This window comes from Hyperolius riggenbachi, chromosome 2 (genome assembly GCF_040937935.1).
Source record: "Hyperolius riggenbachi isolate aHypRig1 chromosome 2, aHypRig1.pri, whole genome shotgun sequence".
NCBI lineage: Eukaryota > Metazoa > Chordata > Amphibia > Anura > Hyperoliidae > Hyperolius > Hyperolius riggenbachi.
The window spans coordinates 222,862,907-222,885,343 of record NC_090647.1 but is presented as its reverse complement, the minus strand read 5'-3'; the positions used below and the strand labels follow the sequence as shown (position 1 = coordinate 222,885,343).

General features: G+C 42.8%; 1 protein-coding gene across 5 annotated transcripts in view; it reads left to right on the top strand.

Moving 5' to 3' along the window:
- RASA3 (RAS p21 protein activator 3) overlaps positions 1-22,437 on the top strand; it is a 233,265-nt gene that overhangs the window by 139,200 nt on the left and 71,628 nt on the right. For all 5 annotated transcript variants that reach the window (XM_068268219.1, XM_068268221.1, XM_068268223.1 and 2 more), the window contains 4 exons: positions 2,386-2,462; positions 17,408-17,488; positions 19,112-19,184; positions 20,675-20,751. In XM_068268219.1, coding sequence (XP_068124320.1) covers positions 2,386-2,462; positions 17,408-17,488; positions 19,112-19,184; positions 20,675-20,751 — 308 coding nt within the window. The remainder of the gene's footprint in view (positions 1-2,385; positions 2,463-17,407; positions 17,489-19,111; positions 19,185-20,674; positions 20,752-22,437) is intronic.

The window sequence follows — 22,437 nt, the reverse complement described above, 5'->3', positions numbered from 1 at the left end:
CACAGTACAATGCCTTTCACATTACAATGGACTTTCTTCATATACCATATTTTTATTTTGGGTTTAAGGGTTGAAAATCTAGGTGCGAAGATTAAACTGTCGCACTGGAACCCACTGTTGCTCTTTACATTTATTCAACTGCTATACAGAAAAACTATGATATTTGAAACATCTTGTGTCTTCCCTGCTGTTAGGAGCATTTATCACAGCCATACACAATTTTTATGACTTTCAAAGAACAAGCGGTAAACAGTGGTAACAGACGACTGGTGTATGACGATGCTCCTGCATTTAAAGGGAATCTGTATTGTTAAAATCGCACAAAAGTAAACATACCAGTGCGTTAGGGGACATCTCCTATTACCCTCTGTCACAATTTCACCGCTCCTCGCCGCATTAAAAGTGGTTAAACGTTTTAAAAAGTTTGTTTATAAACAAACAAAATGGCCACCAAAACAGGAAGTAGGTTGATGTACAGTATGTCCACACATAGAAAATACATCCATACACAAGCAGGCTGTATACACCCTTCCTTTTGAATCTCAAGAGATCATTGTGTGTTTCTTTCCCCCTGCATCTCTCATGCACTGAAGTTTCAGGCTGCTTGTTTTTCTCCTGCAAACAGCTTTGCCCTTGTCTGTAATTCTTCAGTATGTGAAAGCCCAGCCAGCTCAGAGGACGATTTATCCAGCTTGTAAAAGATAAGCGAGAAGAGAGAAGCTGCTCTAATCTAAATAATACACAGGCAGTGTGCATAGAGGGGCCTGGAATTGTGAGTTCATAGCAGAACCACAACACTGAAGAACTTGGCAGCCTTCCAGACACAGGCTGACAAGTCTGACAGGGGAAAGATACATTGATTTATTACAGATATAGTGATAGCAGAAAGTGCTGCAGTAAGCCAGAACACATTAGAATAGCTTTTGGAACTTGTAGGATTATAAAAAACAGGATGCAATTTTTGTTACGGAGTCTCTTTAACAAAAAGACTGTCATGACGGATCACATTGGATCAAATCGTTTAACACCCATGTGTAGAGATCTATTTCCATTTTCTACGGAACTTTCCCCTGCATTCTTTCTCTTTTAACGATCCTGTAATCTTCTTGCATTCTATTACTGTTGTCCACATCAGATCTTTATTGTACAGATCATGGAAACGTCATTTATTGGCCGTTTCCAGTGATCTTGCAGTGGGTACTTCACTTTAGAGTGCAAGGACACAGACAGATTTTTTTTTGTGTGTGTGTGTTTTCCCTGATTCTTTGTGGGCATCCTTTACAATTCTAAATCATCAGAGATTCATGCTTTAAAGGAAATACATATGGCAACCTCCATATCCCTCTCACTTCAGTTGTCCTTTAAAAAGTCAAAACTCCAGGACAGCGGAGAAGAGCTTGACTATTGTGTTCTTTGGGGAGAGGGTGTGCCACAGTTTGGACTTATAGAAGTGATTGTGTGGTGGCACTTTGTAATTGAAATAACTATTGGTTGCTATCCTGATCATAAACTCCTATGTTTACATATTAGCTCTCTTCTTTACAAGCATTGCAGTGTCACACTGGAGTAGTTTTGGTATAGAAACGACCTAAAAATGCCTGTGTTTCTACATGATTGAGAGGCCACACAGACCAGGAATCCACAGGCCTTTCCATGCCTGACCCACAGATTACAGAAGCCTGTGACAGCCCCATCTAGCACTTTCTAATTGCTCTTTTTTTTCCAAAAGTGGGTTTTCACTTTACTAGGTTTTGTGGATAGAGCTGTTGTTGCTTGGCTCAGCTTCATCATGCAGTATGAACTGCAAGGGGACAGGAACATGGGACACTCAGCTTTCTGAGAAATGGAAGCCTGCAGCTGTGATTGTCTTTGCTGTGTGCTGGGAGTGTTAGGAGAAGGAACAGCTGACCAGTCCACACAAACCACTAGCTGAACATCTGTGTCTGGTGTTGGTACCCTATGGTCAAGCTTCCCGTGCACAAATCTATATCACATTACAACACCCGTCAGGGTATGATATCCTCTTGCAGCTACTAAACACACATACACTATCAAGCCTGATACATACTGTAAATACTGTGTAGGAACCTTATCTGATGACATATGTAATAAAAAAATGCAATGTATATCTCATTGCCTCACTTTGAAAAGATAAGCAGTCTATAGCCATTATTTCACATTTATACTGTATAGTACAGACTCATTTCACACAGCTGCAAACTAAGAATTGCATCAGTAACTCTTCCTTTAACAGGATCTAATAGAAGGAAATTGAATTGACGTATATTTATGGCATCTAAATATTATTTTTCATATCATTTTCAACTATACATTTGTTCACTTGTGTGTTTCTTTACATTTATGGCTTATTTGTGTGCATTTCAGGGAAAGGTTCACCTGGAGCTCAGGCTGAGTGAAGTCATTACAGACACTGGTGTCATCTGCCATAAGCTTGCTGCACGGTAAGAAGAGCCATGTTAAGAGCATGAGAAGTTTCTCTTAGTAGCACACGAAGTATACATCAACTGTAGAAGCCCATCACCACTCGCTACAAAACAGAGTAAACGTTAACACATTTATTTTTACATTTTGCCACTCTAAGCATACATATTTTTTTAGACTTGTGTAGAGACTTGGTGCAGAGCTTGTTACTGTCTGTGTAGAAGCTTCTTCTGAAATACCAGACTGCACAACAGACTGTTATTCCTATAGGCTACAATCTTCTTAGAGAGATTCACTCTGTGCCGGCCCTTTTCAGCCTGAACAGCAGGATGATGCAGTCCAAACAGCAGCAGCACAACCACCCACAGAGGCTTGAAACAGGCCAGATTCTTTTGGTCATGTGATGAAAAAATTATAAAGATGGAATTTTTAGCTGAAAAGGCGTCTTTTCAAACTAAAAACATATAATTCAGGTGTTCTGCTTACTTAGTTATTACTATTATTATTTTATGTATTTATATAGCAATTACAGTACATATTTGTCCCTCGGAGAAGCTAACAGTATAATCCCCATCATAGTCTAAGGCTACACACACCATACAATATTGGTTGTTCAATCTTACCACTTTCATGTAGTATAAGAGCCTATCAGAACAATCCTTTCAAAGTATTTTTAATCAGTTGGCCCTTATACTACATAGATTTGGTAAATCTGTACAGCCAAGTTTGAATGGTGTGTGTTGAGCCGTAGGCTAATTTTCAGGTGAAATCATTTAACTTACAAGTATGTTTTTAGTAGTAGATGGTATGTTTTAGATCTGCAGCTGTGGATGGGCTTTAACCACTTCACTCCCGCCCATAAGTGGTGGAAAGAGGCCATGCGCGTGCATGTACGTGTGAACGTGTACGCCCCCTCCTGCGGCTACAAAATGTGTGTTTTGCACTACAAAGTGCAAAAAACAGACGTTTTAAAATATCAGTTTTGCAGGAACTGGTTAAAGGATATCTAAGCTGAAAGGTTAATTGTTAAACTGTACTTACCTGGGGCAAGCCCTAGCAGTCTATGTGGTCCCTTGCTGCAGTTCCGCAGCCCTCCAGTGTGCCACTAGCTTCTCCGACAGATCACCAACCACAGCTGTGGCCGCGTGGTCTGGTGCATGAGTGGGCTTGTCTGTGCACCTCTCTTTATTGTGCTTTTGTGGCCAGGAGCACTCTGCGCCTGCGCTGTTTAAGTCTTTGTGAAGTGCGCAACTGCAGAACACTACTGGACATGTGAACACTATCAAGAGAGGAACGCATATGTGACCTTTTAGAGTGGCTAGCGGCACACTGGAGGGCAGCGGAACTGCAGCGAGAGACCCCATAGACTACTAAGGGTTGGAAGAAGCCCCAGGTAAGTTAAAATGCCAAGATTTAGATCCAGTTCAGGTGCTCTTTAACGTGACTGTTTGCTTCCCTAGACAAGACAGACATTTTTTCTTATACCAAAGCCTTTGTATCAAATTCATTCTGGAAAATTTCGTAGAGATATATTGCAGTTAAGTGCCAGTTACCCTTGTAACCTGACCTAGCACCTCATTTTACTATGTTTGCATTTCCATGTGTGATGTGCCACCACCCTCAGGAAGGACAAAGAGCTCTAGGCCCAACACAAATAAACATTTTATGAATGTAAAACATAATAAAATGTGTTATTGTAAAGCTAGTTGTTAATCATCTTTTTACTGCTGGCAAGATTGGTGAGTAATGTTCCTGGAATCACGTAACGGTAGCAATATACAGCAGCTATATATAGGGCAGAGGGTGTATCAGTCTCCAGAGTGTGAGCAGCCTTGCTGCTTGCATAATAACCAGGTTATTACTGAGATTCTATTGTAATTGCTGGCTAGACCAACATACATATAAGAGCACATATATGACCTGATTGACTAAGTTGAAGAGTTGCAGCTTGTGATCTCTCTACTAAGCATGGCAGCAGCTTGCAGGAGACAACCTTCATTTCAAATACTACATAATACTGCAGCAAACTGCCCTGCCATAAGCTGGCTTAGGGAACAGGTGTTTTTCCACATTGGCATTTCACTTGTTTTAGTCATTATTGCAAAATATATACCGTATATACTCGAATATAAGCCGACCCGAGTATAGGCCGAACCCCTAACTTTTACCTTAAAAAGCTGGAAAAATTAGTTGTCCCGAGTATAAGCCGGGGTCAGGAAATGCCACAACTACATACCACTCAAATCCATGGCCGGCCACAATCATACACCGGAAAAGCAGCATAAAGTTAGCAGATAGTAATAATAGGTTTACAAAATGAATGGTAAATTAACTGTAAAGGTCATAACCATAGCAGCTAAACAAAAGCAAATTAAGCAACTGACAAGCAACACAGTGGCCATCACCTCAGAACCATAGGTTACAGCACAAAATACCATGCTGGCAGTTTACCTTTACACCACAAAAACCTCCTCACCTCAGCACTGCAATCGCAATATGCCATACTTCAAGTGATGGACATCCTGAATGCCCTCTCCACCATATGCTGGTGGTATTATGGAGCAGCTGATTTTTTTTTTCTCCCACAAGTCCCCCTCTCCCCTCCCCCCCCCCCCCCCACAGCATGCAGGACATATGTGCCCCCAAATGCCTCCTTGTACCTCGCCTGTGCCCTCCGCCATATGCGGGATGAATAATGGTGCAGCTACAATTCAAGGGTATGTGAGCGGTTCCCCCCGACTCCCCCGCCAGTGTCCCCCGCCATACACATGCTAAATAATAATGCCGTTACAATTTAACAGAATGTGATTGTCTCTCCCCCTGAGTCGCTTACCCCCGCCGGAGAGCGATGGGTCGGTTCCGGAACAGCAATATGCCAATCGGTATTCAGTGTTCAATCATCGGGCCACACTGCCTGAAAAGAGTCTCCACTCTGACGTGCTGTAGCAGCGCATGTAATTAACCATTTCTGCCACCCGGACGTGAAGCTCACGTCCGGGCGGCTGCTCTGCTGCGGTGGCGGGCCCCGTGCTGTCCCTCGGTAGCCCTGGGATCAGTGAATGGGAACATGGTTCACGAACACCAATCCGTGTCCCCAGCAGAAATACCGAAGCGTTCTTGCAAGAGGCTTCAGTCTTTCTGCACGTACAATTTTGCGCGTCCCCCTTGTGCTTCTGGTTAGCGAGAAGCACAAGGAGGAAAAAAAAATCAAGGTTGCCATCTTGTGGCCAAATAGTAAAACTACATCTACATATTTTTTACATTACAATTTACACATATAACATTAAAAATTAACGGTTTATTTCCCACACCCAAATATTACCCCCTAAAAATTTTTAATAAAACATAAATAAATAATAAAAAAAAGACATAAAAAGTTACCTAAGGGTCTGAACTTTTTAAATATGCATTTGAAGGGGGTAACATTTTTTAAATTATAAGCTTGTAAATAGTGATGGACGCGAAACAGAAAAAATGCACCTTTATTTTGAAATAAAATATTAGCGCCATACATTGTGATAGGGACAAAATTTAAATGGTGTCATAACTGAGACAAACGGGCAAATAAAATACATAGGTTTTAATTATGGTAGTGTAGATTATTTTAAAGCTATAATGGCTGAAAACTGAGAAATAATATTTTTTTTCCCATTTTTTTTCTTTTTAATCCTGTTAAAATGCATTTATAAAAAATAATTTTTATCAAAATGTACCACTCAAAGAAAGCCTAATTAGTGGCGGAAAAAACAAGATATAGATCAATAAATTGTGATAAGTAGTGATAAAGTTATTAGCGAATGAATAGGTGGTGAAAATTGCTCTGATGCATAAGGTGAAAAATCCCCGCAGGCTGAAATGGTTGGCGCCACTAAGGGGCGTCATAGAGCGGAGACTCCTTCAGGCAGCGTCGTCCGATGATTGAACACTGAATACCGCTCTGCATATTACTGTTCCGGAACCGACGCAACGCTCTACGGTGGGGGTATAACTCCTGCCTACCTAGTTTTCAGTGGTATAATCCACTTCTGGCAGGAATCGCCATTATAGCTGTAACAGCTGAGCTTCTCAGCATGTGTTTACATTACTGCTAGGCAACCAGACAGTCTGTGCAGAGATTCCTTTGTGCAAAGAGTCATAAGCTGCTGGGAGAATCAGCCAGAATCAGTCCCATCTACACCATATGATTCGTTGTCAGATTTGATTCAATTTGATTTGATTCATTGATTCGATTTGATTCAATCTGACATGTCCGATTCATGATTCAATTCGATTCAAATTGAATCGAATCATGAATCGTCAGACATGTCAGATTGAATCAAATCGAATCAATGAATTGAATCAAATTGAATCAAATCTGACAAAGAATCATATGGTGTAGATGGGACTGATTCTCGCTGATTCTCCCAAAAGCTTATGACTCTTTTGCACAAAGGACTCTCTGCACAGACTGTCTGGTTGTCTAGCAATAATGTAAACACATGCTGAGGAGCTCAGCTGTTAAAGCTATAATGGCGATTCCTGCCAGAAGTGGATTATACCACTGAAAACTAGGTAGGCAGGAGTTATGGTTGTGAAATGAAAGTAAAAAAAACCCACCCCTAACAAATAGATTAGCCTCCCAGTCCGTCATCCGTCACTGTTTACTTTACATGTAGTATTGATGAAACCACAAAAACTTTTTACACTATTTTAGAAGGATGTTTAATAGTTTATGCATAAACCTCATTTGCGAAAGAACCCCTTTAAGCTTATTTAACTTGGAAAAAGAAGCCTAAGGGGTGACCTGCTTAACATGTATAAATAACTACATCAGAGGGCAGTACAAAAGTTGGCAGATTAGATTTTTGTCCTTAGGCTTGTACAAAGCCATTTCTAACTATTGCCATTTCCAACTTCAAGGCAAAAAAGGGGTGAGTACCTTCACCTGGGACAGTTACAGCAATAAAAAATGTTTGTAGAGTGAGGAGTTAGGACCTTTCTAAGCTCAGTTCACACACCAGTCTATCGAAAAATAACAAAACATGGCGGGTGATGGACTTTTTAACAGTTATATTAAAAAAAGCTATTACTATCTCCATTTGTACAAAACTTCAAGTTAAGTTTAAGATTGTTTTACCCATATTGCTAGTTTAAAAGCTAGTTTACAATTACAGTAAAACATGGTTGTGCCTTAGCCATCAAAACTGCTATTTCACACTCTCTGAACCCGTCAGAGGTGCTTTCTCAGGTATGTTAAATAAGAACAAACGAGGGACACAGAGAGCACAATATAGTGTAGTGTGTATTGGTAAGGAGGTAATTAATTAAGCAAGTATCGTTATACTCACAAACGTGGGTTACCGCTGAGGCAATCACTGTAAAGGCAGGTGGGAAGATTAGTGTACTGAAGTGGCGGCGCACCACTGGCTTTACTCATTAAAGCATGTATTATAGCGCGACAGAACAGCACACTACATGTTACGGACCATCACAGTCCTTCATCAGGTGTATAATGATACACATTCCAGCTTACATTTATAGACCTCTTGAAAACACACCCATAGGGTGTGGTCCTGGACTAGCTATACATGGTTAACTCCTCACTATCCAAGTTTAAGTCCAAGTAAATGCATAATGTCCATTGGACTCCATTTAAAGAATCCAATAATGCAAATGAAACAAAATCAAACAGCACTCAAATAGAAAAACACAAGTAGTATTAAGGTGCACTGCCCAGTATTAATATTTTAACTGACCGTAATCCTAGGGCGCTCCAATCAGTCTACCCAAGAACACCCGCCTGAAAAGGATAAAAACAAATTGTATGACATGCCATAAACGTAGTGATGTTTAAACAAAGAAAATGTATTTATACACTCCATGTAAATTTGCAATGAGTTTCGCAGGCGCTCAACACAGACCTGGATGGTGTTAGCTGTATACTCCTTTCTACTGCCTGATGAAGCAGGGTCACGCCTGTGAAGCACGTTTCAAGTTTATGTGGAGTGTATAAATACATTTTCTTTGTTTAAACGTCACTACGTTTATGGCATGTCCTTTGGAGTAGGTAAGTCCCACCACTTCCTCTCCTATTTTTAAGACTTTTAGCTATTTTTATTCTGCTGGCGCCTCTGTTCTTTATCTTTTCTCGGGTATGTGTTCAGACACATACTGTATTGCTTAAAAGACAACTGAAGTGAGAAGAGGAGGCTGCCATATTTATTTCCTTTTAAACAATGCCAGTTGTCTGGCAGCCCTGCTGATCTATTTGGCTGCAGTAGTGTCTGATAAAGCCAGAAACAAGCATGCAGCTAATCTTGTCAGATCTGACAATAATGTCAGAAATACATGATCTGCTGCATGCTTGTTCAGGGTCTATGGCTAAAAGTATTAGAGGCAGGGGATAGCCATTCAACTGGTATTGCGTACAAGGAAATCAATATAGTAGCCTCTATAGCAAAAAATTCTTATTCTCACATTAATGGGTAAGAACAGCAAAACGTATGAACTGTGTTTTGTGACGTAGAATGGACGTTCGCAATTAAGGTAATTGAGTGCAGAGCAGATTTCACTTTCTATTTCCCTCTGGTTTTTTTTTCATTCACTTTTATTGAATTTCTGTGTATGAAGCAGAGTCTACGTAGGCTGGTGAGTCATACACGCATTGCCCTGCTGATGCAAGGTACCTGCTGCTTCTTGCTTTGTGGATTTACAATTACTTTAGTCTTCCCGTTCAGATCCTACACATCCCCTGATTTCTCCTGAGAGAATGTAATGACTGCGCCAGCCTTAGTGCTTCTAATTCTAAGCTGAGAATGCTGAATGAGATGTGACGTGGAATGAGCAGGCATGACTCATACATTATCACTTCTACCTTATTCAGAAGACTGAATGAGTATACGGCTTTCACAGTCACACAGTGTTTTCATCTTGCTTGAATGGAACAAATTTCTCCAAACCTTAATTTTCTGCCTACTGTATATATTGGGCTATAAGCCAAGAACTTTAGGACTGACTCACTAAGGCCGAAACGTAAGGGCTGCCTTAAATGCGAGTCAGACCCCAATTCCCTAACGAATAGCTATGGGTTGAGACACATCTCTCTCCCAGTGTTGCTGCTACAGACCACCTCTGTCTCCATCCTCCTGCTAGTGGTTGGTAGCGTTTCACTTAATCTCTTCCCTTTGGGCCGCCATCGTGCCTGCCTCTCTCTCTCCCCTGTGTGGCCTGTATGCAGAGTGATGGAGCAGACGTGTTGCCTAGTCCATTGCAGGCACTATGTCCTCTGATCTCCTCTTCCTTCATGCTGGCAAGTGTGCAATAGCATCTCTCCGCCTGATGTTGTGTGACTCCGTGTGTCACCTGACACCATCAGCCAGTGAGACGCGTACTGGCACGAGGAATAGGCGATCGACACAGCGCCTAGTGGTTGACTAGGTAATGTATATCCCCTCTGCTCCACCACTCCGCATACATGCCACACAGGAGGGGGAGAGAAGGCAACCATGGTGGCCCAGAGGGAAAGGGGGACCTATGGAAGTCACTTGCTGACTTCAGTAATAGAGCCACATCCAGCATCATGCATGTTATGAGATCTGCTGCTGTTTCTCCAACACCATCTTCTCATCTCAGCTTTCACTGACAGCAAACTCTCACATATTGCAGTTGCTGGAGCTAGGGAACCTAAACCAGGCTTTCCAGCAGCCACTGACTGCTTCAGATTTGTAATCAAATTGCTGGCGTTTTGTGATTCGAATTGAATTGCTCTTAGTGGAAAAATGCCCTTACTGGAGCAACAGAGGGGGGGGGGGGGGGGGGGGAGGTAGGGTAGATGGATAGTGACCATACTGATTACTGGGTGGAGGGGGAGGTGCTTGCTGCAATTGAAGGGTTAATGACTGCACATGGAAGCCAGGAGGAGTAATGGCTGCAGTACTTTATACAGTACAGCCGTTAACCTCTCCTGATCCCTAAGTGCAGCCAGTAATAATCAAGGTCACCACTTGCAGCCATTAACTTTCCTCAGCTGACTTGTACTTGAGTCTTTAAAAAATTCCAGCTTTAAAGGAAACCTGAGAACCACGTATGTTGTTCTTCAATCTTGTCCGGTAGTAATGGCCCATACTCACGGGCTACTTTTGTAGCCTGTCGCTAGCACACGGGAGCGTGTGCGCGACAGTTCAGCGACAGCTCGTCGCCAGGTCCCTCCACATACACACGCGGAACAGGGATCAGTGAAGCGAAAGAAGCTGTCGCCGGCGTTCCTCCCCCCCCCCCCCCCCCCCCCCCCCGCCGGAAGCGCCGTGTATTGGTTGCTGTCGCTAGTCCGCATACACACGCGGACTAGCGACAGTTGCGGCGAAGCCATGCGATTGACCGCGCCAATCGCCTGGCGACAGCAGCAACGGTTCGGGGTACGCGCCTCATACTCACAGGCGACCTGTCGCCGCAACACGCGCGTGCTACGTGGTTGCGGCGACAATTGTAGCCCGTGAGTATGGGCTATAAGTCTTCATTCTCTCCAGTCGGGCTGCACTGTGCATGGGCGGCCTGGCCAGGGAGTGCTTTTGAAAATATAACCGCTAGAGATGGCCCGAAGCTCCGATTTTAGGTCTGTGAACGTTCGCGAACTTTCGCAAACCGCAATAGACTTCAATGGGGAGACGAACTGTGAAAACTAGAAACCTTTATACTGGCCACAAAAGTGATGGAAAAGATGTTTCAAGGGGTCTAACATCTGAGTTTTTGCATGGATGAGTGGAATAGACGCCAAAAGTCACGGGGAAAAATCTGGATTTGACGCAAAGCAGCGTTTTAAGGGCAGAAATCACATTGCATGCTAAATTGGAAGCCTTAAAGAGACACTGAAGCGAGAATAAATCTCGCTTCTTGTCTCATAGTCAGCAGGGGCATGTGTGCCCCTGCTAAAAACGCCGCTATCCCGCGGCTAAACGAGGGTCCCTGACCCCCCAACCCCCCTGCAAAATCAACTACCAACTGGGTCGTAGATTTTGCTGCTCTTCAGGCAGGGCTAACGGCTGCAGCCCTGCCTCTCAGCGCCGTCTATCAGCTGCGCATCGCCGCCTCTCCCCCGCCCCTCTCAGTGAAGGAAGACTGAAAGGGGCGGGGGAGAGGCGGAGATATGCGCTGAAAGACGCGCGTGAGGCAGGGCTGCGGTGGTTAGCCCTGCCTTAATCCGGAAGAGGGGATGCGCTGCTCGGAGGGGATTTTGGGGGGTAAGGGACCCCCGTTTAGCCGCGGGATAGCGGCGTTTTAGCAGGGGCACACATGGCCCTGCTGACTATATAGAATAAATCTCGCTTCAGACTCTCTTTAAGTGCTTTAAAACATCTTGTATGTGTATACATCAATCAGGGAGTGTAATTAGTGTACTGCTTCACACTGACACACCAAACTCACTGTGTAACGCATCTCAAACAGCTGTTTGTGTTGTGACGGCCGTGCTGGACTGGTACGCACCATGGCGAGAGTGCAGGCGATAGCCGTTTTCAAGCCCATATGGTCGCCAGGCTGAGGTAGCTCAAACAGAACAACAGTGATTGTCCAGCTGATCGAATTTGGTCTGTCCACAATGAAGCAACGACTTATTATCTTTGGCATACCACCCCCCCGAGACACTCGTATAGCCGGCGGTCATTGCTTCATTGTGATACGCAAGCCCCTTCACCGCGGCAAGGTAACGATCATGAAGGAAAATTGACACATGTACTGAACATGCCTTTTGTTTTGTTGTTGCAGCCGCAGTGCAGCCAGAAAAATTAGGCAGGTATATACACGCACCAGAAAAATTATTATAGCGGCCTTAAAAATTCAGAAATCCGCCTAAAATCCTGGTGGACCCTGTTGGTGGTGGCGGAGAAGGCAGTCAAGCGGCCTGCAGGCAGAGATGCTGTGTGGGGACCAACTTAGTCTTGGGGCAGGCAGTCACACAGCGTTCAGGCAGAGATGCTGTGTGTGGGGACTGACTTAGTCTTCGGGAAGGCCTGAGCGTGCTTTGCAGACCAGGCATCCGTGGTCAGATGGATCCTTGACCCAACGCTGTGTGCCAGAGATGTCACCACTTGCCTTTCAACATCACGTTACAGTTTAGGTATCGCCTTTTTTGAGAAAAAATTGCAGCCTACTATCTTCCACTGTGGTGTGTGGCTTTGCTTTTGTGTGCTGCTTTTCCTCAGGTGGTCATCCCATTGCAGTTTGTGCTTTGTAATCATGTTCCTTCGTAAGGTAGTTGTCCCTACGCGGGTCTTGGTCTTTCCACGGCTCAAGTTTCAATGGCAAAGAGTACAGATGGCATTGCTCTCATCTGAGGCAGACGCAAAAAAACATTTCCACACCGCTGAGCCCTGGAGTGATGGCACTTTGGTGGTGGAGTGTTAAGTGATGTGCCAAAATCAGAGCAGGAGGAGGAAGATATGTCACGCTTTCGTGCGAAAGCTGAGAAAGATGGTGTTCTGTGTTTATATAGTCAACTACGTCCTGACAATATTGCGGGTTGATGGCACGTAGCTTCTTCTGAACACTGTACTTTGGTTGAGGGCCGCACGACAGTGCGACCTCAGACCTGCCAGGTGGCCTGCCTCTGGCTCTGCCTTTTGTTTTGTCCATATTGGGGGGGATGAAGTGAAAGGTATGCACTGACTTGACTTATACAATGTACAGTTACACAGGTGCAGTGAACAGGTATGCAGTGACTGCTGGTACAACAATGTGCGGTTACACAGGTGCAGTGAACAGGTTGCAGTGACTGGTATTAAAAATGTGCAGCTGCCTGTCACACACACACAGGTACCCTGAACATGTGCAATGACTGGTGGTATTAACAATGCGTGCGCTCACGTAGGTATAGGTAGATAGGTGCACTGAACAGGTGCAGTGATTGGGATTACAAATGTGCAGCTGCCACACACACACACACACACACACACACACACACACACACACACACACACACACACACACACACACACACACACACACACACACCAATGCCAATGACTGGTGGTATTAACAATGTGTGCGCTCTCGTAGGTATATGTAGGTAGGTGCACGGAACAGTGAACAGGTGCAGTGATTGGGACTACAAATGTGCGGCTGCCTGTCACACACACAGGTAGTCAATGTGCTGGGCCTGGCAGTGGCACTGTAGGAATTAAATTGCCAAAGGCCAGCTGCGACTGACTGGTAGGGCTGTATATAATGCAAGTGGGCCACCAAAAAAAAAAAATTGATTACAAGAACATTAGCTCTCAAGAGCTGTTGAGGGGTGCTTTTTTAGCAATAAGAATCAGCAAGGAGCACGCTAACAAGCCTACAAGAGCCTAACTAAGCTTTCCCTATGCGTGCCTGCAGCAGCTCACCCATCTCTAATTACTGCAGGCACACGAGTGAGTCCAATGCCTGACGCTGCCTGCCTTGTATAAGGGGGGGGGGGGGTGAGGCTCCAGGAGGGAGTGTAGCCTGATTGGCTACAATGTGCCTGCTGACTGTGATGTAAAGGGTCAAAGTTGACCCTAATAATGCACTATGGGGGCGAACAGAACTTCCGCAAACGTTCGCGGTTCTCTGCGATCGCGAACCACGGAAGTTCGCCAGGAACAGTTCGGGCCATCTCTAATAACCATTCCTGAGAATTCCCCATGAGGAAATGGATTACCGGTAGTCTAAAATCAGACATGTTGCATTTCTGGTGCCCACCGTGAGTGGCAAGAACATAGGAATCAAATTACAGTGCATTTTACTCTGGGACAAATGTGTAACTGATAAATGTGTATTTTCAATTTTACACATTTTCGTGACAGTAATTCTTTAATAAATAAACCTGTAATTTTCCATAATAGGTCTAAAATTGAAGTCAGCAGTGTGTTTACTGTGTACGATCAGCACAGAACAGAACAGAACAAAATAGAATACCAAAAAAATCTTCTATTTGCGCTTTACTTGAAAGTTTAGCATAGAAAAGCAGGAAACGTTTATGGTAATAGAGAGAAGTACTTTTTATGGTCACAAGATGGCAGCTTTAATTTTCCTCCAGTCACAGAGTGCTTTGTTCATCACTCTCCTAGTCTGTAATTGTTAAGTCTGCTTTCTGAAGCATGATGGGAAACTTTTTCAGGCTCTCTTCCCACTGATAATAGCCAAAACAAATCTTCCATGTGATGGCCATATGTCTTGAATAATCTTTACTTAAAGCTATTTCTGTATTTGGTACGTGGATATGCATTATCTTGGCATATGTAATGTGTTGCTTCCTTCTGCTGTTTTCTTAGTTTAGGAAGTTTAACAGATAATGATGATTGAATCTGGCTTGTGATGGTCTCCTTTGTAAAGCCTTGAGTATGAAAATGTAGATGGTTGAGCAGAATTCTCTAAAGGAACTATTGCAAGAACAATTTTAAACATAGCTTGTTAGAAAGTCATCAAGCAACGTTCTATTCTTGAGGCAGGAGTGTTAGATTAGCCTGTTCCTCTTTCCACTATAAACTATAATTTTCTATAAACTACTTTTATTTTTAGAATATGGCAAAACCCAGCCATATATAAAAATGTATAAAGGAGAGCAGACTATAATTATAAGAACAAACATGAGCACATGACTTAGAAAGTGAGGATCCTATTATTTTTTGACCTTATATTGTCATATATGTAAACACAGTTATGCACATGTATTCCCCAATGTCAGTGGCTTCTCCTTCCGTGATTGGCCAAGTCAGATAACAGACAAAGGCTATTGGGCTTGCAGCAGGGTGCCTCCCGCACATCTTCCATCCATTCTTCATAGAACAGCACAAGCTGCTGAGACGATAGCAGATCAGTGTCATTGCTGTGATTGTTCCTAAACTCTCACTTAAAAGGTTCATTCCTAAACCTTCAAAATCAGGAACAATTGCTTCTAGTGCCAGTGATGTAAAGTCTGTAGGTAGTTTGAGAGGTGGGGGAACACGGAATACAGTGAGATAATGGAAGTGGCTGCAGAAAGGCATGATTATATTGGCCGACATGTATGCGCTTGACGGCAGGGAAGGCGAAGAGGAGGACCGGGGCCACGGCAGGGGACCGGAGGACACTCGAGGAGCTGCGAGGGCACAAGACGGCTGCATGGGGCTTGGGGAAGCCCCAGGTAAATGAAACCTTGTTTCCCCTCAAGTTAAGGTTCACTTTAAAGGCTCGTTCACAGTGCCCAGTTGCGTTGCGGAATAATTCTGCATGCCAACTCACTGCCCATACAATTCTATGGGCCTGTTCACAGTACTGCGTTGTAAATGATTGCGTTATTCCAAACTCGCTGCATGCAAGATTTGTATTAAAGTCTGTCAAGTCTCTATTACAGCTCACACTGGTTATAATTCTTATGTTATGCAACTGACGGCTGTGAATCTATTCTAACCTAAAAGAATGTATTTGGCACAACATCCTCAAATATGAAAACTGTGAGATAGTCAGGTTTATTAACCATGTGAGATAGTCGGCTTTATTAACCATGAAAATATCCGAGAGAACACTAGAAAAAGGCATTTAACAGTGCTGACAACAAACCATATGTATTGTTTACTTTAAGATACAGATGTGATTTTGAAGAATTTTGGCACTGCGTGGGTGCATACACACATGCAATTTTGATTGGCCAGTGACTGACCAATTCTACCACCTCCATATAGCAGGAGGGCCAACAGTTTTTTTTAATTCTATGAACAGATTGTGTATCATACTACATGGAAGTGGTAAAAATAATTATTGACCAAACATAATTGGATGTGTACCAGGCTTAATGTGTATTACGTAGAGATTATTGAACTATACATTAGGGCAGATGAGGAATATTAACCAGTCTTTACTCGGGCAAAGACAAAAAGAAAAATTGAGAGCCCCAATAGTGTATTATTGCTAAAAAATTGGGACAATGACCAGAAAGTCAATGTAACACTCACAAATATGGGTTGCTGAATGTAGGCAACCACTGGTAGTGCTTGGGGGGCGGGATTAGACCTGTCCTCACTCAGGCTAAGAAGTCGCTCTCCGTAGATAGGAAAAGGGTGATCACACCCATCCACCAGGTGTATAAGAATACTCAGAAATTTACAGAGGTGCCAAGCAGGATAAAATACATTAAAATATCATTAAATGAGGGGTATTAGAAGACTTACCTTCCCAATGAAGACACAATGGTAGTATAAAAGCACTATTTACCGGTATTCTTACTCCAACAAACTCTGCAATGCGTTTCACGGGTCTATAGCCCACTTCCTCAGGCAAGATACAATTGGGAGCATCTGTAGGCAAAACATACATAAAATACCATATCTTCAATATAGGAACACAGTTTACCACAATCTCTTAATCTCCTTAAAAAATGGGCTTGCATCTTCTATATATTATCAATGAAAGTTCACAACCAAGATAACAATCGTTCATAATAGTTCATCAACCTCTGTTCATATTTGTAATCACGCACAGATAGATGGATATAACCCTTGTTTAAACTTATGAACAGAATCTCAATATGAAATGAAATCTATTTATAAGCAATCATGAAGTGAAACCTTTTATTAAACAATCATAGCCTCCTTTTTTTTTTTTTACCTTCTAGCATATGAAATGTTATAATCATTTTAATGGTAGTTTTAGTCTTAGTCATCATTAAGGTAGATTAAATTGCAACGCACATATGCATCTCAACTAACTCTGCTAATTTTAACCATAAGACTAAGATAAATCTGATAACGCTGTTGTTGCCTGTTCCCCAGATACTATAGTTGCAATACTAAAACAATTCACTCAGGTAAAAGGACTCCCAATGGATTGGTCATGCTCCGAAAAGGCATGTTGTGTAAATCATAATAACCTAAACTTCCACCAGAGAGGCAACTATTCGAAACACAATACTTAAAATTCATTATATTTTGCATTTTACAAACACCAATCAATATTACGGAAGATATATATATACTATGTTATTTTTATTTTACAGAGTTTTAGAATGTCGTGGCCTGCCGATTGTCAATGGCCAATGTGACCCCTATGCTACTGTAACGTTACTGGGGCCAACAAGGTAAGTGCACAAACAGCTTTATGAAATTGTTGGTTATAAATGTCTTTTTTTTTTTTTTTTTTTTTCATGGTAACATTATAATACTTTTGTGTGCAGTACTCCAGTGTAACTCCCCAGGTGTATTGCATTTATTTTATCGTTTTTGTTATTTTTCTGCTTTTTTCCTGTGTGTAGCACCTGCACTTTGTGCAATTGTTTACCACTGTTTATAGATGATGGTGAATGTGATCATACTGGCAAGGGAGCCTTTTGTCCAAATTTTTTCATGTATATCCTATTTCAGAAATCCAGTGTGCACTTGCTGCGACATGGGGTTTTAGACCTAATAGACGATGTTCCTGTTTATGTAGCATATCAAGCAAGTCTGAAGCGAATTTAAAAATAAAAAAACAGATACCGGTACTTATCTAAGGAAAGGGAAGGCTCTGGGGTCCTATAGAGCGTTCCCGTTCTCTCCCATGTGTTCGCGTTCCGCCACAGGCTCCTCCGTTTGAATCTCTCACGGCGGGAGACTTCAGCTGTCTTCAGAAGCGCTTGGGCTTCCGAAGATGGACAGCTCTATACTGCACATGCGCGAGTGCGCCAGAGGAGAGAGGGTGTGTGTGCAGTATGGAGCGGCCCGTCTTTTGACTGCCAAAGCACACCTAAGGCGGAAGAGAGCTGTCCACGACCAAATGGTTGTGGACTGCTAACGGTGGAGCCTGCGGGGGAACGTGGAGCCCAGGAGGAGAACGGGGAGGCTCTATTGCACCCAGAGCCTTCCCTCTACTTAGATGAGTATGTTTTTTTATTTTTCAATTTTGCTTCAGACTCCCTTTAATGTTATACAAGGTTCCTACTATCATTACAGTGCCATGACATTTGATATATTGATTGAATGGGGGCATTGCGTCCACTTTCCATCCATTATATCTCACATGTAGGCATCTTTTCCAGTCTGCATTTCTAAAATGTTTACATTAGCTGCAAGGGTAAGAACTTGATAATATGAAAGAAATGAATACGCTGTGTGATTTCTTCAAATTATATTATAAAGTCAGTGCTTGCCCTGCTAGCGAATATTTTTATACAGTAATTGGTGCTGACTGACTTTTTAATTTTTTTTGTTTAAAAGTCCTTAGTCTTGGACAAAGGGTTGTGCCAGGCCTCCACACTTGCCAGGCCTCCAAACTAACAATAGTGGAGACCAGTCAGTGATGTCTCGGACATGGAGAGCCACTAGTAGACGGGGTAAAATTGGAGGGAGTGCATAAAGACATCACAGGAATGGGGATTAATTAGAGTAAGGAGCTAGGAGAAAAATTACAAACGGAGAGGAGAATGTTGACATGACTGGCTTTATAATGCCTCTGTCTCTTGTAAATGGAACAGTCTTTTTTTCCATTTTAAGAACTAGCTGGAGCTAGAAAAACGTTATATTGCCATCAACAAGGCATTTATCAGGGGCTCAGTAGAAGGATAACCTGCAGCTATTAGCTTAAACAACTATGGAAGGCAAGTCCTAATGCTGTTTTGATAATGTTAGTCCTGCATCACCTTTACCAGTATGATAGTATGACTTGCTACATATTCTTGATTGAAATACAAAGCCATTCCTTTTCCTCTGCGTTCATGTCATTTCAGGACCGAGTCAAAGAAAACTAAAGTCAGGAAGAAGACTAACAACCCACAGTTTGATGAAGTGTTTTATTTTGAGGTTGGTATTTATGTGGGTGTGGTGATGAAATGCAATCTCATATCCTCAAATGTTTGGAAGCTTGCTTGTGTGAATTGCCAACTGTCATCTTTTGAAATGTGAAACTCTAAAACTGCTAAGATCTGCTCAGCAGACAAGAGCAGACATTGCTGAGGTAGTTTCCTGTGTCTCCCTTGGGACCAACATCCCTCTATTTAGTGAGACCTTTTTTGTTTTATCCTAGCATTTGACATAATCAGTGCCAAAGCTCACCGATGTATAAACACAGGTTCACCAAAGGCTTGATTTTTGGATTTTTAATCTATTTTCTGTTCTTAAATAACCTGAATTTGAAGGATCACTTTGTTTTCTTATTTTCCTGTTCTCTCGCTTGTGGGATATTTCTCTGGTTCTATTGCTTACAACCTATAATTTGTTGCGGAGATTCTAAATGCATTCTAAAACCGTGGTCACTTAAGCAACAAATATGGGGGGGGGGGGGGGGAATAAAATCAATCACTATTGCAGTGGCACAATGGCAGCACATGTACTTGGAAAGATATCAGAAACCTTGTTGGCATTCCACACTTATGATGCCAGAATGTAACACACAGACCATACGCCTGCTTGGACGGCATCGACCTTCCTTTTCATTATCCTGTGTAAGTAAGTCCTCAAGCTAAAATAGAAGATATTAATGTAATCCTGAAGCTAGATTAAAAAAAAAAAAAAAAAAAAGATACCTCCTTAGTGGGAATTCACAACTTTAAATTACAGGGAAATGTCAAAACTTCAAATGCTTCTCGCTACCATTTTGCCACAGCTGTGCCCCACTAAACACCACCAGGGCTTCCAACGTCATTTCCATATTGTACGGACAGGAAGGCAAAAAATTCTGAACACTGAATATACTATATATTTTTTTAAGGACAGGGGTGGAGTCTGTGGGAGCTGCCACATTGCAGGTGTTGGTTGCCAGGATTGTAAAGTGAGTTCTGAAGTGAATGCTGCCCTAAGAACTTAATTGTAAAGCTGAGAGATTCACCTGGTGCACTGTCTGTGCTGTCTGTGCAGCAGCCATATGCACTGTAAACTCTGCCAGGGCTCCCATCAAATCCTAAGCTGCACACGCTATACACAAAAACCCTCTGTGTGCACACACATCATCCCCCGCAGTCTGTCACACTGATTCCAGCCACAGTACCAGAGTCCAGTAGCAGTCAAAATGCACAATCACTCACTCAACCTTCAGCAACAGCCGCTAATAATCCTTATTCTGCTCTATAACTCTGATATCAAATCCCCCTCACCTGCTGCTACGCCTACAGTACTATGCAATACAGCAGGGCCTACAGTGTCAGGCTGATATGACCTTCCTTTAGTTGACAAAATACATGTTCCATTTAAGTAAATGGAAACAGTGTAACTTGTGTCTGAAAATGTACATTTGACAACAAACATTGTGCATATAGCCTGATTCTGATCCCTTTTTTTTTTTTTTTTTCTTCCAGGTGACCAAACCAAGTAGTTATAATAAAAAGTCTCATTTTGAAATAGAAGAAGATGATGTTGACAAAATGGAGGTTAGGTAAGAAAGGAGGAATACTGAAGTGAGAAAAATTTAGAGGCAGCCATTATTGTTTCATTATCGTAGCCATTATGGTAGTGGCTGGGGCTCTGCTTCTGACACCGGAAACCAGTGTTATCAGCTCTTGATGTTCACCAGAACCTATTCAGTAGGGGAGACCTTGGATAAGACTCTAACACTGGTACCACCTATTGAGCGCCTCCTGGTGGCTGCAGCTCAGGCGCTTTGAGTCCACTAGGAGAAAAGGGCAATATAAATGTTCTGTGTCTTGTCTTCTCTTTCCTTTTAAAAATGTCTGTCTGTTCTGTGATCTTTTGGCTGAAAGAGACTATACAATGGAAAATGAACATTCCTCCATCTTCTTTTCAGAATCACCTCCAGGGTCTGTTTCCTCTTACTGTCTCCCGAGTCCCGTTATGCACTGACTTCGGGTGCTTAGTCCAGCCCTCTTGAAGACAAGTACCTTGGCACTTTATGTATGAGAGATGAAGAGTGCCACAGGAGCGCCACAGTGGCGGTGCTAAGCGCCTGAAGTCGGTGCATACGGTGACTTGGATGAGTAAGCGGAAATGAACCCTGCAGGTGATTATAATTTCATCTGAAACTAGATCGGAAGAATGTTAATTTTTCACGGTTTGCGAACTGTTAAAGCTGCAGTGTGCTGAATTGTAAAAAGTGGCCTGGTCACTAGGGGGGTGTAAGCCTGCGGTCCTCAACTGATTAAGTAACTACAGCTATAGACGTCTGGGCACCTGCTGTCTTTTTCCGGGTTAGTGCTATATATGTAGAAAGGTTAGAGCTGGGCACTAAAAAGTTCCAAAAGATATTGTACTCAAAAAACTAGGACGAATGTATGGGGCCCTATATATGCTGCTCCAAAACTTCTGGGCAAGTGAGCAATCTGTATGTAAAAAAAACAGGATTGCTCTGATCCTTGATTCATTAACTGCGACTACAAGATTAACACTTACAAGATCATAGTGTAAACCAAGCGTGACAAATATGTGGAAGTATCCCCTCTTGCCTCTCGTTAGACCCCTCACGCCGTGGCCAGCGGCCATATCCGACGAAGCCGTAGTGACGCTGAAGCGCCGCATGCACAGGATAGGACCTGCCCACCGTTTACTTTTCCCTGTCCTGTGGAGAACCGGACATCCATGCTGTTGGCCATGGCGTGTGAGGTGGCTAGTGAGAGGCAAGAGGGGAACCTTCCTCCACATATTTGGCACACTTGGTTTACACCACGATCTTGTATTATTCTTTTAATTGCAGTTAATGAATTGGGGATTAATGCACTATAGAGTGCTCCTATTTTTACATACTAGAGCCAGGAACTGGAGGTTAAGTAGCCATCATTCATAGTGTACACATGAACAGTAGACATTCATTTCACGTGTTTACTCAAAACACCCTGACCTTTAGATTATTCTGGGCCGGTGGCTTAATTTGTATAACAAGCAGGTAATGATTATTACAAAGGAAATCAACCATGACACCTTCCATGTTGTTGTCACTTTCTTTAGGTCTGATCTGATTGCCCTGTCTTTCTATATTCTCATCCTTGTCAGGCCACAATTGGGCACTGGTTATCCAAATGCAGTATTACTGATCATAACTTGCTCTACTGCAAATCAGTGTGCAGCATGGTCCTCTTGCAGCCTTCATACCCCCCCATCAAGGAGCCCA